This window comes from Ceratotherium simum, chromosome 37 (assembly GCF_057802395.1).
Source record: "Ceratotherium simum simum isolate JZ-2026a chromosome 37, ASM5780239v1, whole genome shotgun sequence".
Classification (NCBI taxonomy): domain Eukaryota; kingdom Metazoa; phylum Chordata; class Mammalia; order Perissodactyla; family Rhinocerotidae; genus Ceratotherium; species Ceratotherium simum.
Window position 1 is genome coordinate 8,618,241 of NC_141936.1, and position 16,693 is coordinate 8,634,933.

Genomic DNA, 16,693 nt, shown 5'->3' on the forward strand with positions numbered 1-16,693 from the left:
TGGACCCTGCCCACACCTATCTCATACCTCACTCTCCAGCAATAGTAACCTGTTTTATAAATTCCCCCAAACACACCACGGTGTTTCTTAACTTCATTCCCCTGCCTCACTCTATGTCTGCTCTCTCATAAAGCCCCTCCATTCTCCAAATTGCCTGTTTCCTTTTTTTAAATTTTCCCTCCCCAATGACTCAATTTGGAAGTTACCTTTTTTTCAGGAAGCCATTCCAAACTTTCCAGGTGGACAGTGGTTCTCAAATTTTAGCCAGCATGGGAATCCCCTGGAAGGCCTGTTCAAACACAGACTGCTGGTTCCCACTTCCAAGAGGTTCTGATTCAGTAGATCTGGGGTGGGACCCGAGAATTCGCATTCCTAACAAATTCTCAGGTGATCACACCATGAGAACTACTGCCTAATGCCACCTCTCTCACTATAGCACCACACTTTATTCTAATTTCCTGCTTCTATATCTTTATCCCGTGGGCTCCCTGAAGATGGGGGAACATTAAGCCTTATGGCTAACCACAGCCCCCATGTGAAGTTATGCAGACCATAAATCTGCTTCTCCCTTGCCAGTTACTCCAATTTCATCAATAGTTCCACTACCTTCCCAGTCACTGAAGGCTTACTATCTAGGAGGCATCCCAGCTTCTGCCTTTGTCTCTCAGATCCAGACAGTCACTAAGTCTTGCTGATTGCTATGAGGCCAATTCTCTCCCTCTGGCCTTGCTATTCATTTGTACCACCACCATCATACTCTCTTTACTGGTCTCCCAGTCTTCACGTTCTACTTATTTCAAATAATGCTTTGAATCCTCCTAGAACAACACTTTGCATACATCACCTCAACCCAACTTTCAATAAACCCTCCAGTCAGCTGTGTTTCAAGCCCTGTATGATGGTTCTTATTCACACGTCCAGATTTTTCCGTCTCTTGCTCGTTAGTCTGTGAGCTCTCTGAGGGCAGTTGCCTTGTCTCATTTACCTTTGTCTCAGCAGTGCGGAACTGGTACAGAATAGGCATTCCAATATTCATTGAGCTGCACTAAATTTATGAACCAAAGAGATTTACATGGTTTTGCCTGCATCACTGCTCATGTTCTACCCTCTTCAGTTTACTCTTCTGTTGTTTAAATACCTAACACAAAGTACATGCAACATATTATACTTGCTTGATCAAAAAACCATAGTAGTAATATTTAACAATAAGGAAAGGACACTGTTTAGCTGCTACTGATACTGCCAGCATCTACCTAACTAAAAAATGTCAGTAAGCAGTTCCTCTGGTTGGTGTCCCAGCTGTACCTTCATCTGCGCCAGCTGTTGCTGCTGCTGCTGCTGCTGCAGCCTCCGGAGAGCCTCCTGCTGCTGCTGCCTCTGGCGCATTAACTCCTTCTGCCGCTGCAGCTCCAGCTCTTTCCTCTTCCGTTCCTCCTCCTCGTGCCGGAGTCTGGCTGCCTCCTCTTCCATTCGCAGCCGGTTCTCCTCTAACCGACGCTGGGCTTCTTCTTCTTCCCGGGCCCATTTTGCAGCCTCCTCTTCCTTCCCAGAAGGAAAAGCAAAAGATGATAAAATTTGTGTTGAAAAAAAAAAAAATCTGAGGGGCCGGCCCCGTGGCTTAGCGGTTAAGTGCGCGCGCTCTGCTACTGGTGGCCCGGGTTCGGATCCCGGGCGCGCACCAACACACCACTTGCCCGGCCATGCTGAGGCCGTGTCCCACATACAGCAACTAGAGAGATGTGCAGCTATGACATACAACTATCTACTGGGGCTTTGGGGAGAAAAAGGGAAAAAAAAAGGAGGAGGACTGGCAATAGATGTTAGCTCAGGGCTGATCTTCCTCAAAAAAAAAAAAAAAATCTGAATCACTTTTGAAGGCTTCTGTCAAAAGGCTATAGAAGTGACAGAAAAGGCAGAAAGCCACAAAAGCCTAGCAAGCTTTCAGGATAAAATTTTAATTTGAATTTCTACATAAAAAGAAAGTCACTTTGAACATCTGTGCTAAGGCCTGATCTCTAAGAAATCACCACCAGTTTGAAGGAAAGCCTCCTGGGAACTGTTCCAATGTTGAGGCAGAGCTAGCCTTTCGGGGTGCTGAGTGCAAAGAGCTGCCAGGACCTTGCAACGATACTGATTACCAGGAAAGCCTCAGCCAGTTCTGCACCAAAGAAACTTCACAAGACACTTAATTCCATCCTTGGTTCTCAGCCCTTGTGGCCCACAGGTCCCTCGGAAGATCTCTCCTCGACTCATCCTCCACCCCTCTACTACTTTTTCCCGTACCTTGGCTCATTTTCCTTCTGCTTCTCTCCCTCAAAACCATTCCACTGTGCCCTCTGCAACTCTCCTCACCTTCCTCGGCAAAGTCTGTTTACTGCACCTGCAGTGCTCTGTCTTTTCCAGATAGCACATTCCTCTTCACTCTCCAGAACTCAGGGCAGATGTGAGCCACTCTCTGAGGACTTCCCCAGCCTTTAGGAGGTACACTTCCCCTCTGCCTTTTGATTATGCCCAACTAAACCTTGTCCTCCTCTATTTGCTCCTAGCCCACCTGTGGCAGCAACTGTTTCTACCCATCCAGCAACCATTCCTTTCAGGCTTCTTCCTTGCAGACAGAGCCTCCCATCACATCAGACGTTTAAAATGCTAGATTTTGCTTTTTAAACTTCCAATGTAACTAAGAACACCCATGTGTTCTGATTTAGGCCAAAGGGATGCCTCTAGAAAAGATACTCTTCCCAGACAAAAGGGAAGAAGCATGAGAAGGGCCATTCCCTTTTTGGAGCAGGTTGTACAAGGGTATGGTATCCGAAACTCCTAACCATGAGGTGAAAAATTTGAACTCAAAAGTCAACACACCAAGAGACGGTAGAGCCGAAATGTGCAAAGGACCTGGATCCTGATAACATCACCCGAGTCACTGAAGTCACATGCAACTGCCTTAATTTGTAGACCTCCTTGATATGTGAGGCAATGATGTTATCTATTGTCAAGCCACTTTAAGGTAAATATTTTGATTTTTCAGCTGAAAGTATCCTAACTGTGATGTTTATTTGTTGTATAATCATCACCCACATAGTCTGTGAGCTTCCTGAGGACAGAAACAATTTCTTAAAAGTTTTTTTGTACTCCACCAGGAAACAAGCAAAGTAACTGGCATAAAGTACATTAACTAAATAATATTAACTGTTACACGAATAAACCAAAGAATGAATCAATACACAATCTAACCTGGAAGCTTTCTGCCTCTAACAGAATTTAGGTTTCTCGAAGAGATTCAATCAAGAACTTAGGCAAAAGTAGGTAATCTCCAGCTTTGTATCAATCTAAGCAACAAACACATGTGGACTGCACATAGTGACTTCCTCCCAAAAAGTGCAGTACAGGGTGAAAAGAATAACCTTTCAGTGGAGAAACCTGACGAGCACTACTGCAGCCAGGTGAGCAAGGTCCACATCAGCAGTCACAGATCACACTGGTAATGTGCACCCTTGACATAATGTGATGAAAACGGCACTCTGCCGCTGTGGTCTTCTATCTAAACACCCATAACTCCAGTCTAATTGTGAGAAAAACCTCAGACAAATTCCAGTAGAAGGTTTCCCTACAACATACTGACCAGTATTCCTTAAAACAAGGAAAGCCTTAGAAGTTTCTCATAGCCAAGAAGAAGCTAAGAAGACACGACAATTGAATGTAACATTTTGGATGGGATCCTGGAACACAAAAAGGGCATTAGGGAGAAAGTGAGGAAACGTGAACAAACTACGGACTTTAGTTAATAATAATGCACCAATATTGGTTTATTGTAACAAACGTACCACACTAATGTAAGATAATAATAGGGGAAACTATACTATCATCTCAATTTTTCTGAAAATCTAATACTGTTCTAAAAAGTAAAGTCATCTAATAAAAAAAATCAATCTATATTCTTAAACATTAAAATGAAATGTTTTGAGGTTCTGGCTGCCTGTAACGGCAGAACAGTATGGCTGGACTGGAATTAGCGTTGACTGTTGCACAGCCTTGTGAATATATTAAGCAGTACTGAATTGTGCACTTTAAAAGAGTGAATTGGGGAGTACCCTCAGGCAAAGAGCTGTCAACCTGCAGATCTCACATTTGGTTTTTTAAGGGCAGGGCCTTTGATTTCTCTCTGGTGTTCTGTTTTTTTGTTTGTTTTGATTCCTTGATATTTTGTTCAGACTTTATAATTGTATGTGTGACAGTTATTACAAAAGTAGTAAGAGTCAGATCTCTTTTGGTAATTTTCAGCAACCCAAAAAAGTTTTAGATAGGCTATTCTAATATCCTAATACTTTCTCAATCACTAATTTCTAGCTTCAAAGAAGCGATGAGAAGAGTAAACCATCTGGTCACCTTGCGTAACAATTCTTCCTGCTTCCGCCTTTCTTCCTCTTCTCTTCTCCTCTCCTCCAGTCTTCTAAGAGCTTCTTCTTGCTGTTGTCTTTCTTCTTCTTCTCGCTGTCGCCTTAACGCAATTTCCTGCTCTCTCTGGCGTCGCAAAGCCTCTTCCTAAATTAAAGAAAGGGTGTGTGTATGTGTGTGAAACTCTGGGTCTCAATTACATTACATCATAATTTGAAAAGGAATAGACTATGTGCTGCTAAGACTCTGTTAACAATAAATATAAAAAGTATACAAGCAGGATATAGAGTAAAAAGTATACATGTGTGCTAGGGAGTAGGCACATTAAGAGTTAAAATAATTTATATTTAAAATATTAATAGTTAAATAGCACTACACTGTGAAGTCTATCCTGGTTTCCACATTAGCTACATCATTTACTGAAACACTAGAAAGGGCTACATTAGGACTCAGGCTTTGGTTTCTCCATTGGTACCATTAGTCTCTATTTTTCAATCAACTGAGAACCTGACGCATCGAGAGGCCACATCAACAAAGCCACCAAAAACGCCTGGTGAGGTAGGAATAAGTTCTCAAGTCAGATTACTGAGTAAAGCCTTGTGTCCCAGAACGCATTCTGAAGAATGTAAGTCCCACAGACATTAAGGATGTAGAAAAGGAGGGCTGGCCCCATGGCTTAGCGGTTAAGTGCACGCACTCCACTACTGGTGGCCCGGGTTCGGATCCTGGGCGCGCACCGACACACCGCTTCTCCGGCCATGCTGAGGCCGCGTTCCACATGCAGCAACTAGAAGGATGTGCAACTATGACATACAACTATCTACTGGGGCTTTGGGGGAAAAAAAAAAGGAGGAGGATTGGCAATAGATGTTAGCTCAGAGGTGGTCTTCCTCAGCAAAAAGAGGAGGATTAGCACGGATGTTAGCTCAGGGCTGATCTTCCTCACAAAAAATAAAATTAAAAAAATTAAAAAAAAAAAAACGATGTAGAAAAGGGTCCCACTGTCAAAATAAGTTAGGAAATACTGAACAACACAGAATAAACAGATTTCTTTGCAGCAACACGTCTTAGAGCCCTTATGTGCTACTGTAAAGTATGACTAAGAAATATTAGTTGTTCTAATCTAATCTCAGCATGCACCCTTTTGTTTTTCACAAAGTACCACTGGGGCCAATAAGTAGGAAATGTGAGTTAAAGGCTAGACTTTAGGCTATTACAGAGTGATTATTTCAACCGGGATCTTGAAAAATCCCAAAAGAAAAATGGGCCAACCACATGAATAGAGAATTCCCTAAAAAGAAATACAAATGGGCAAAAAATACAAAAAACATTCCACACCACTGGTTATAAACACTTAAGAAAAGACTTAATTACTTCTGAAATCTAACTGTTTTATAAAACCCCAGGAAATACACACAAAAAAAATCAATTCCCATGATTTACTTGGACTGAAGAGTACCCCTCCAGTGGGTGTTAGTGGATAACAGACATTTTTTCTAAAGGGAATTGAGTCTCCTAAAATTCTAACCTAATCCCAATCCTGCTGTTAACTCCCTGCTGGCCTTGGGAAAACCATCTCTCGGAGAACTATGACCTGTGAAATGACAGGAGTGAGCAAGATACCCTGAAGGGCCTCCTTTGGGGCTAATCCTATGGCGGGAGTTCACAGAGATATACCTGTTTCCTTCGGGCAAGCTCTTCTTCCTCCCGCCTCTTCCTTTCTTCCTCCTGCTGTCTCCGAAGAATTTCCTCCTGTTGTCTCCGGAGTTCTTCTTGCCTCTTTCGCTCCTCCTCTTCCCGTTTTGCCCTCATTTCCGCCTCTCTTCTCTCCTGCTCTAGCTGTGATTACACAAGAGTACTCTTAGAAACTTGAAGCCAAGCACAGGAACACTCCACCATCACTGCCCAGTACTGTGAGCAGAAGCTGAATGTGCTAACTACCATTCACTCAGTTACATGTACTGCAACTGGGTGGTGAAACCTCCTCTGTGAAAGCTGTAAACTGATAAGTCACAGTCATCACAAGTTTAATGCTTTTCTAAACTGTCGCACTCACCCGCACTTATTGACCCCCTCGCTCCACACTACCACTACACCACATCTCCCAGATGTGGGAGAGAAAGCGGCCAATATGAGAGTAACATCCGAATTCTCTTGGGGTGGCCATCTCTTTGCTCAGCCCTACAAAGGATTTTCTGATTGAAGATATAACAGTGTGTCTGCACGGTTTCAACAGCAATGTTGTAAAGCGGCTAGTGTGAAAAATTACAGAATTCTTTAAAATTTGATGATCAACCACTTTACAAATTCTATCATGTATAGTTCCTAAACACTAGTCAAATCCAGCACCTAGTCTCTGGTCCCATTGCCACAGGTACAGTTCAGGCCTTCACTTTCTCATCCACTTTCCTACGAGTCTCTTATCTGGTTTCCCAGCACCCAGTTTTGCCCACATTCCCCAGCTCAACATCTAACCTTCACCAAAAAAATTACTCCCAGGCTTACCTTTAACACCATCCTTCACCCTAAATATAAATCCTAACTCTTTAACATGACATGTGCAAGGATCCTCACGATTGGCCTGTCTATTCATCTTTAGTCTCCTCTCTCATCATTTATTCCTCAGACACAGCACTGGCCCCATGCCAGACCAAATTAATTAGCTGTTTCCTGAGCCAGTATGTTCTCGTACACTTCTAAGCCTTTATAGGTGTTGTTTCCTTCAACTGCAATTTAATTCTCACCTCCTCCTACTCTGTCAACCCAAAACCCTTCAACTGGACTAAATCCTACTATCCTTCAAATGAAATTAGTTCAGGTTTTACTGTCTATCTAAAGTGTCACCCAATTCTTGATCCCCACCTCTCCTACTGGTTAGCTGGCCCATGTACTTTCTTTTTTTTTTTCGGGTGAGGAAGACTGGCCCTGAGCTAACATCCCTTGCCAATCTTTCTCTTTTTGCTGAGGAAGATTAGCCATGAGCTAACATCCGTGCCCATCTTCCTCTATTTTGTATATAGGATGCTGCCACAGCACGGCTTGATGAGCGGTACGCAGGTCCACACCCAAGATTTGAACCTGCGAACCCCGGGCCGCCAAAGTGGAGCAAGCAAATTTAACCACTACACCACCCATGTACTTTCTTGCCCACCCTGTAATTATAAGTTTTACCTGTCTGTGTCATTCATCACTCCCAACACACACACGCAAGACTGTAAACTCCTATCTTTCATCATCTATGTGTTCCCAGCACAAAGCACTGGGGAGCTAGAACACACTCAAGAATTGTTTGAATTATGGTCTCTCAATTCCTTTATGAAGACAGACCCTGATTGTGAACACTGTCCACATTCTGGGCACTAAGGAGAGATTGTCACTACCTCAAGGGATAAGAACTCATTAAGTATAAAATAGGAATAAGATTCTCTCAGAGGCATGAGAACCCAGAAATCATTACAATGACACTAGGTGTTGACACACATCCTCTTCTGGCAAGCACTAAAACCAAAATTCAAGATTCCTAGCTCTTTTGGAAGATGTGAATAGAACACAGGATGTAATATTAATGTTGGGCTTTTCAGCTGTATGTCTGGGGACACTAAGAAATGTAAATAAATATCACTAAAAAGATTCAGTGTAGGAACTCAAGCCACAGAGTCTAATAAACCATGGTCTAATAAAAGACCCCCATCAAGGGTCTAATAAACAACGCAGTGGATATTTTCTTATGGTCTTAGTATTCGTAACAAGTGTTTATACTATGAATAATGTAACTAAAATATACATGTGACCATGATCATTAATGTGTCAACCAACCAATTTTAATTTAATTGATTTAATTTAAACTTGTTAATTTTAATTCTGTTTTGAGGTCTTTTTTGGGAGAAGAGGGCACAATAAGGAGAGAATATGAATGTGGTTATACGAGCTAAGTAACAGTAAATTAAAAGGAAAAAAGTACAGCTAGCTAGAGAGATAGGGAGATCAGTAAACAAATGCCTATGTCCTGCAGCTGGACAGCGTGCACTGCTATGGGAGAGTGAGTTTCAGACCTTTGCAGCTTTGGCCTTCTCCATCTGCTGAAGCTGTTCAAGGGCAGGTCCCGGAGTCGTGGTGTCCAGGGGAAGATCCCATACACTACCACCTTCCCAAACTATAAGAAAATGAGGAACAAAAAGTGAGGGATGTCAGAGCTTACACACATGATCACATATCCATAAGCATAACAAAAAAAGCTGTTTTCCTGTCCCTGAATGTGTACCATCGTATATATCTGTTCTGCTTTCAAGTAGACTCAACTGCCAGTGAGCTGTAGTTTATATCAGTATCCTTCAATATACCTAGAAGGAAAGAAAGTGCCGTGCATTTAGTGGGGAACTAATTTCTTCCTCAAAAACCCTGTAAGATTTATGTTCATATCCCCCTTTTTACAGATGAACAAGCTAAGGATCAGAGGTAGTTTTACAATATTCCCAAGGACACAAGGCAAACACATGGCCATGCCAGGATTTAAATCCCAGTATATCAGATCCTACAGCTCATGGTATTTCCAGTAGCCATACAACCTCTCACTGTACACCAAGAGGAGATTGGGGTTACGAGAGGTATAGCTGTGGAAATAGAGAGAACTAAGTGGTTAGGTAATGTTGTGAATACATTAAATGCCACTGAATTATGCATTTAAAAATGGTTAATTTTAGAGGGTCAGCCCCATGGCATAGTGGTTAAGTTCAGCATGCTCCACTTTGCCAGCCCAGGTTCATGGGTCCGGATCCTGGGCGCGGACCTACACTACTCATCAGCCATGCTCTGGTGGCGACCCACATACAAAATAGATCGGCACAGATATTAGCTCAGGGCTAATCTTCCTCAAGCAAAAAAAGAGGAAGACTGGCAACAGATGTTAGCTCAGGGCGAATCTTCCTCAGGAGAAAAAAAAAAAGGTTTATTTTATGTTATGTAAATTTCACTTCAATGAAAGAGAGAGAGAAAAAGAGAAAGAGGTACAGCTGGAGCTGGGGCGGCCTATGGCAAGACCCACGGGTCTCACAAGTGACAATGGGTCCTGCTGACCTGAAAGGCAGCACAAGTTCAGATGCAGAAGTAAACAAACAGATAAAGACTTCTGAGTCTGTCTTCCTATCGCCAGCAAGGTTTGCTGACACCACCTTTCAGAATTCTCTATTTCTTACATTCCTATGATAGTCTATTTATGAACTATAAATTACTGTCTATATAAAAATCATGGATTATTTGTAAAGGATCCTGACTTCATCACACCCAAAGAAGTTGTTTAATAAGGTACTTACAAATAGTTTCCAAAAAATTGGAGAGTATTTTAACACCCTAACTATAAATGGCTACCAAGAAAAAATAAGGTACACACAGCATGGAAAGTTGATGAGGGAGGATAATCAGTCCTTCTCCTGCCATAATCCCCAGGGTCAATGTTAGCAAGAGAACTACAGCCTGAAAGGCTCAATGGCTCTAAGAAAAATCCACCAATGTCCATGGTTCCTGAGAATTTAACACCAACTCTAACCTCCTGTAAGGACTATCCATGGTTCAAACTACACACCTCTGCAGGTATCAGAACTTAAGAAACTGAAGTGCTCCACCAATATCAAGACTTTTTAAAAATCCTAGCTCCAAATTTTCTAATTTGATGCAACAAGATCAGAGAATGAGGTAAGGTGCACACTTCAAAGCAGGCTTTTCTCTTCCCAAAATTTCTGGGTACCTGCAGTGTTAAGCAATATATCAACCCTTCACTCAAAAGACTAGATCATCATTACTTATGTTTTTACTTATGCCTTTTTTCACTCTGGCAGAAGAGATCAAAAACAATTTAAAAGAATTTTCTATCTGGTTAGAGCAACATCAAAAAGAGAGGCTGACTCAAATTCAAGAAATTTATCTACTCAGTAATTTCTATCAAATCCTTAACAGTGTATTTTCAACAATATGTTCAATCCTTTGCGGGGGGTCTATTAAAAAAATGGGACTTTTTGTTAATATTCAATACAAAATGGGTCAAAAAACTGACACTTTTTAAAAAACTGAATTATAAAATTATTAGAGTCTAAATCCTTGGAGCTATACTGAAGGCCAATCTAAGTTCTTACCTGCAGGCTGTGAGGCTGCTGGCTGAAGTTCCCAGATAGAACCAGTATCTGGCACCGACACAGACCTAGTTACTGAGGGAATGACGTTCTGATCAGATATTCTGCAAAAGGGAAATAAAAACATTAACTTGTTCTTGTCATTTGCAAAATCAGATGGAGAGGAATTTCTGGATTATTTGTAGGTTTTCCAGGTTATTTGGCCAGAAAACTCCATCATTTTAACTAAAATGTGACACTACCAAAACCCTGAGGAGAGGAACAAAGAGGCACAATAATCACACTTCTGGACTCAGCATTAGCAAATACTGATTTCCAAATAATGGATATTCCTACTGTCTTAAAAAATCCAAAACATGTCAATAAGAGTCATGGAGGCAGCATGTTATAATGAAAAAACCCACAGACTGTTAAGTCAAAAGGTCTGCATTTTAGTTCTGTTGCTCAAGTTTTCTGTGTATTACGTTAACCAAGTCCTTTAGCCTCTCGGAATCCCGGTTTGCCCAACTGTAAAATGGAGACCTTACCACCTAACCTGCCTACCTCACAGGATGGGTTCTGGCTCAAAAGAGAAATGTAAAAGGCTTTGGTGAAATTGGATAATAAAGTTTTTAAGAGCAGTGACTGATACCTTGTTGCAGGAGATACAACAAATATTACCCTGAATGATAATCTACAACAGTAGAAATTTAAGACTTCTGGCATAATCTCCTTTTCCTTAGACCTACTCTAATGGCTTTTGTGTTCTTGAAAATTATAACCCTGTGTGGCATTGTTAATATCTTTCTTGTGATATCACAGGTAAAAATGAGATTAAACTTCTAGACTATAATTTTTTTGTTGCTGGTTCCATAAGACTACATTGCTTCTCAAGTGTTCTTACTATTCTTTGGTTATTATTCTGAATTTATCCTCTGAGTAAAAAGACCAAATAAATGCTTTACATCCAGCTTATTATTTTTTAAAGCTATATTCTGTTTTTACACACAACACACAGATATGTGTTATGTGTGGGTACTGTGATACCAGAGTTCACATATTATACCAAAATTTTCTTTCTTCTCTTTCTTTAATACACATATACAACGTGACACATCATGAAATGACCACCAACCTCATTTTCAGTGCCTGGAACTGTTGGAGAAGAAGTGCCAACTGTTGCTGCTGCTGGGAAGACAGGGCTGCTTTCTGTTGTTGAGCCAAAACCTGTGCATACTGTTGTCTTCAAAAAGTAAAATAAAGTGTAACCTGTTTATTCACATTTAGTTCACTTTACTGAGACACTGAAAGACAAAGTTCAGTCCACCATCCCCCAAAAAACACCACAGAAATAGCTATCAAATATATTTTTATAATTATTCACAATAATAGTCATAAAGAAAATTCTATACTTCATTCTAGAAAGAACTTAACTTATAAACGACATGCTTCTGAGTGAAAGAGGACAGCCACAAAACTCATAACATGTCAAAAACTGGCAAACTCCCTCAATATGACAACAGCCTTTTATCAGAAAAAGTGGGGAAAAAAAAAAACCAAACACATTCAAACTAATATGTATTTCCACATGAAGCAACCTTTGCAAAAATAAAATCCCTTGTAAAAAAATTCTCAATTTTATATGTTTCAGCTTAGAAATTTTAGGTAAGATTTTTTTCACTAGATCAGAGGTGGACAAATTTTTTCTGTAAAGAGCCAGACAGTAAAGAGTTTTGGCTGTGCATACCATACTCAACTACTACTCGATTCTGCCACTGTAGTGCAAAAGCAGCCACAGACAATACACAAACAAATGAGTGTGTCCCAATAAAACTCTGCTTATAAAAAGACGTAGCAGGCCAGTTTGCCAATCTCTGCACCAGATGACAGCAAATCTTACTTCTACAAAAGGGACACACAACCTAAGTGATTCTTTATCATTCCACATCACTACTAACAACATAAACGTTTACTTCTTTCCTGCCCTCTTGCCTATGTTTTTTTCTCTGTGGCATTCAAAGTTGAGCCATTTAAGAGGGACTTAGTTCTTAAAATGTCTGCTGATTCTTGCTTTAGGAGCTAAAGAGCTTGCAAAATTATAGTTATGTGTCATCTTCTGCAAACTTCTCATATTTAAGTAGTAAGACAAGACCAAACTTCGAATGGATAGTGGTAACATGGCACTAGTTGGGTGACTGAAGTATCCCATAAACTTTCAGCTCTCTGGTGTAAACAATGAAACTTGGGAGCAGATTACTTCTAAAGGCCCTTTCAGTCCTGCAGTACACCTACTGCATTACTGCTCTTACTGTATTAGGAACTGCTGGTACTGGAGGTGCTGCATCTGGTATAAGGCTGTGAGTTCCTGCTGCCTGGTCAGTCGTTCCTGGTCCAACTCTCCCTGGGAGTAAGGGGTGGGGGAAGAAATACCATTGAATAAACTGCAAAGAGCCTAAAAGCCATTTAGTACATATATCTGAAAGCAAAATGAATCCCAGAGCTTCACATCCCACTCCACCTTTACGCCCAAAACGCTTAACTGTAAAAACCCAGGCACCTTTAAAAACTAAACAGTGCCATCTAGTGGAAGAAGGTAGTGTCTGCATTATAAGAGACTCCCTAAGATGGGAAAGGGTCCTTATCCTAGCTGCTGTTCTCCCTCCTGCCCTTGAAGCTGAAGGTTGTACTATACTCCAGAGTTATTACTGCAACTAAAAAAATGTATAATTCTCCCATTCTTAAAAATAACTTTGGAGGTCCGGCCTGGTGGCTTAGCGGTTGGGCGCACGCGCTCCGCTACTGGCGGCCTGGGTTCGGATCCCGGGCGCGCACCTACGCACTGCTTCTCCAGCCATGCTGAGGCCGCGTCCTGCATACAGCGACTAGAAGGATGTGCAACTATGACATACAACTATCTACTGGGGCTTTGGGGAAGAAAAAAAGGAGGAGGATTGGCAATAGATTTTAGCTCAGGGCTGATCTTCCTCACAAAAAAAAAAAAAAACTTTGGAGATCACGTAGAAATTAGAGAAATGGAACAAAGCAGAGAAGTGAAATTATCTAAAGGTTAAAGGAAATGTTATGGTAGGAATTGTATAATGGCACATAATGAATACAGGGAGCCAGTGTATAAGTATGTCTTCTTATGATAAGAAATTTTAAATTAAACAGAATATAAAAGAGCTTTGAAAACTATAACTCTTTACCCAAAAAATTAGGTTTTTCTATTGCTATTAATACATCATGAGTTAGAAAAAATAAACTGTAGTAACACCCTGCTTTTAAGCTTATACTTCAAATAACATGGCTGGAATTTAAATTTTAAAAAGCTAAAAGTAGGTGGGGCCAGCCCGGTGGCACAGTGGTTGGCACTCCGCTTCAGTGGCCCAGGGGTCACGGGGTCAGATCCCGGGCACGGACCTCACACCGCTCATCAAGCCATGCTATGGCTGCGGCCCACATGCAAAATAGAGGAAGACTGGGGGCCAGCCCGGTGGCGCAAGCGGTTAAGTGCGCACGTTCCGCTGCGGCGGCCCGGGGTTCGCCGGTTCGGATCCCGGGTGCGCACCTACGCACCGCTTGTTGAGCCATGCTGTGGCGGCGTCCCATATAAAGTGGAGGAAGATGGGCATGGATGTTAGCCCAGGGCCGTCTTCCTCAGCAAAAAGAGGAGGATTAGCATTGGATGTTAGCTCAGGGCTGGTCCTCCTCACAAAAAAAAAAAAAAAAAAATAGAGGAAGACTGGCACAGATGTTAGCTCAGGGCCAGTCTTCCTCAAACAAAAAGAGGACGACTGGCAACAGATGTTAGCTCAGCCAATCTCCCTCACCTAAAAAAAAAAAAAAAAAAAGCTAAAAGTGGGAAAAAGAATGAAATGTGAAGTATAAGATAAAAGAAATAAAAGCATAAGGGTGACAGACTAAACTTAGGCAAATCATTAGTGAAAAGTTTATCTCTTCATAAACTGATTATAGTTTGGAATAAAACACTTGATATACAATTTCTTGGGATGGGGATCATCTGAAATTCAGGGACATCTTCCTTGCTCATTAAATACTGGAGGATATAGAAGCTACAGTCGGTTAATCCAAAATTTCTACATGAAAACCTAGGTTTCAAGATATACTCATTATCAAGGTGAATGCTCTTCTTATCAGTGCTATTCAGGGCAAAGGCAATAGCTGACAAGAAGCAGAGCTTCCCATGGTTTTTCCCCTTAAGTGGGTCTGACTGAGGCTCAGCCCCTATAACTGGAAATCAGGAAATGGACTAGAGTAAGCATGCCAAGCTCCAAATGATGAACTTTCAGCTCTGAACCATGTAAGATAAAAATTCATCTCAATTTCAAAGAAGGGGAATAAGGCTCAAAGTTTGTATATAAGCTAAATTTATATACCATAGTACACAGTGTAATTCTTCTTTGGATTTATAAAAGAAATGTCGGAAATTCCCCTCACCCAGGAATCTTCACTGCTCTCCAAACTATGGGAGGTCTCAACCCATCAGTGAACTGTGAAATCAATTACTGGGTCAAGATAAACATTTACATGTTTAAAAAAAAGGAAAAGAAAAGAAATTGAACAGAAAATATGTGCAAGGCACAAAATGTTTTGTGAAACTTGTTTCACATATATATACGCAGAGTTATGATGTACAGAGTAGTGACGTAAAACTCATCTTTTTTTTTTTACTATGAGTCGTGGTCAAAAAAATTGACAGCCACTGTTCTCACCTACCAATTCCCTTGACTACAGAGGTTGTGTCTTATCTTCAGCTCATAAAAACCTACCACAAGGCCTAGCATAGGCCCTCAGTATATGGTTGATGAATAAATCAATGGTGGATATTACTGCAGAAATCCAGTGTTCACACTAAAGGTTTTTGACCATGGTCACGTTTGACTATGGCCAGCCACCAGACATTCCACACTGGAGAAGGAAAAGTGAGGCACAGATCCAAAGTGCTCCAAAAGGATTTCTGCGGGGAGAGGCCCAGGAGCAGCTGCAAAGGAGTAAGATTTCCCCTTCAAAGGTACTCCAGTGCCAGTATACTAGGGGGGTTACAATATGATCCAATTTTTAGTTAAAATATCAGTAACTAATATTAAAAAAAGAAAAGTCTTCAAAATATTCCAAAGCATTGGTATTTTATATTAGTAACATTCGCTTTAAGGTAAACCTCAAATTTAGGAAGTTATTTTATGAGTCAGAAAGCAAGAAGTGGGCCAGCACCGATGACCTAGTGGTTAAGTTCAGCATGCTCCCCTTCGGCGGCCTGGGTTCAGTTCCCGGGCACAGACCTACACCACTCTGTTTGCAACCATGCTGTGCTGGCAGTCCACATACTAAAAAACAGAGGAGGGCTGGCACGGATGTTAGCTCAGGGGGAATCTTCCTCAGCAAAAAAAAAAGAAACAAAGAAAGCAAGAGGTAAATGGAGGGGAGAGGTGGAGACAAGACTGTGCATTCTAACTAGAGGCAACAAGGAACACTAAGAAATCAACTGTGTTGAAGCACAGCAGATCAAGCTGAAAGCTCTGAAATGAACTGAGAGAGGTAAGGAGCCAGAACATGCAGGACGAGGTAGGTGGGCCAGGGGTAAGATGGGTTCTCATTCTACACCTGCTGGAGAGCTACTGAAGGATTCTGTCTCTTTAGAGTGTTTGAGGGTGTGAGTGTGTGAAGAGGATGGGCCCAGGTATTTAAGTTTTGAAAAGATCACTATAGCTAGGTGTGCAGTCTCCAATTCAGACTTCCCATTGCCATTTCAATTACTTTCCAAGAACTACAGTTTCTTCCTCATTAGATGTAACATCTGGGTTGTGTTTACAAAGAGGAGCAAGTGCTTCTGTGTCCAGTATGTGTTCTGGGTGAGCTGTAAAGTACTCACCATATGAGGAGGGGGAGCTGGACCAGGAGAAAAGGGAACCCTTCCCCACATCTTCATGATATCACCAAGAGGTTGGAAGCTTTCATCACATGCTCTCTTCACCAATAAAGACATAGTAAAATAGCCCGCCTGAAACCATTCCGCCATCTCCTGATTATTGAAGGGACCTATAATAGCATCAATTAGACAGAAAGGCAATAAGAATCCTTTCAGGCTAAAGAGGAAAAAAATATTTCCTGGGTCTGATCCTCATCCAGAAGTAATAACTTGTTTCCAGTGGCAGTTGTCAAATATTTTGCATGATATCTTA

General features: G+C 41.3%; 1 protein-coding gene across 7 annotated transcripts in view; it reads right to left on the reverse strand.

Annotated features, from left to right (window-relative positions):
- GIGYF2 (GRB10 interacting GYF protein 2) overlaps positions 1-16,693 on the reverse strand; it is a 137,074-nt gene that overhangs the window by 27,059 nt on the left and 93,322 nt on the right. For all 7 annotated transcript variants that reach the window (XM_087424676.1, XM_087424675.1, XM_087424678.1 and 4 more), the window contains 8 exons: positions 16,384-16,550; positions 12,803-12,894; positions 11,629-11,736; positions 10,518-10,618; positions 8,445-8,545; positions 6,070-6,231; positions 4,384-4,539; positions 1,306-1,542 (listed from right to left, as the gene is read on the reverse strand). In XM_087424676.1, the coding sequence (XP_087280802.1) occupies positions 1,306-1,542; positions 4,384-4,539; positions 6,070-6,231; positions 8,445-8,545; positions 10,518-10,618; positions 11,629-11,736; positions 12,803-12,894; positions 16,384-16,550 (1,124 nt within the window). The remainder of the gene's footprint in view (positions 1-1,305; positions 1,543-4,383; positions 4,540-6,069; positions 6,232-8,444; positions 8,546-10,517; positions 10,619-11,628; positions 11,737-12,802; positions 12,895-16,383; positions 16,551-16,693) is intronic.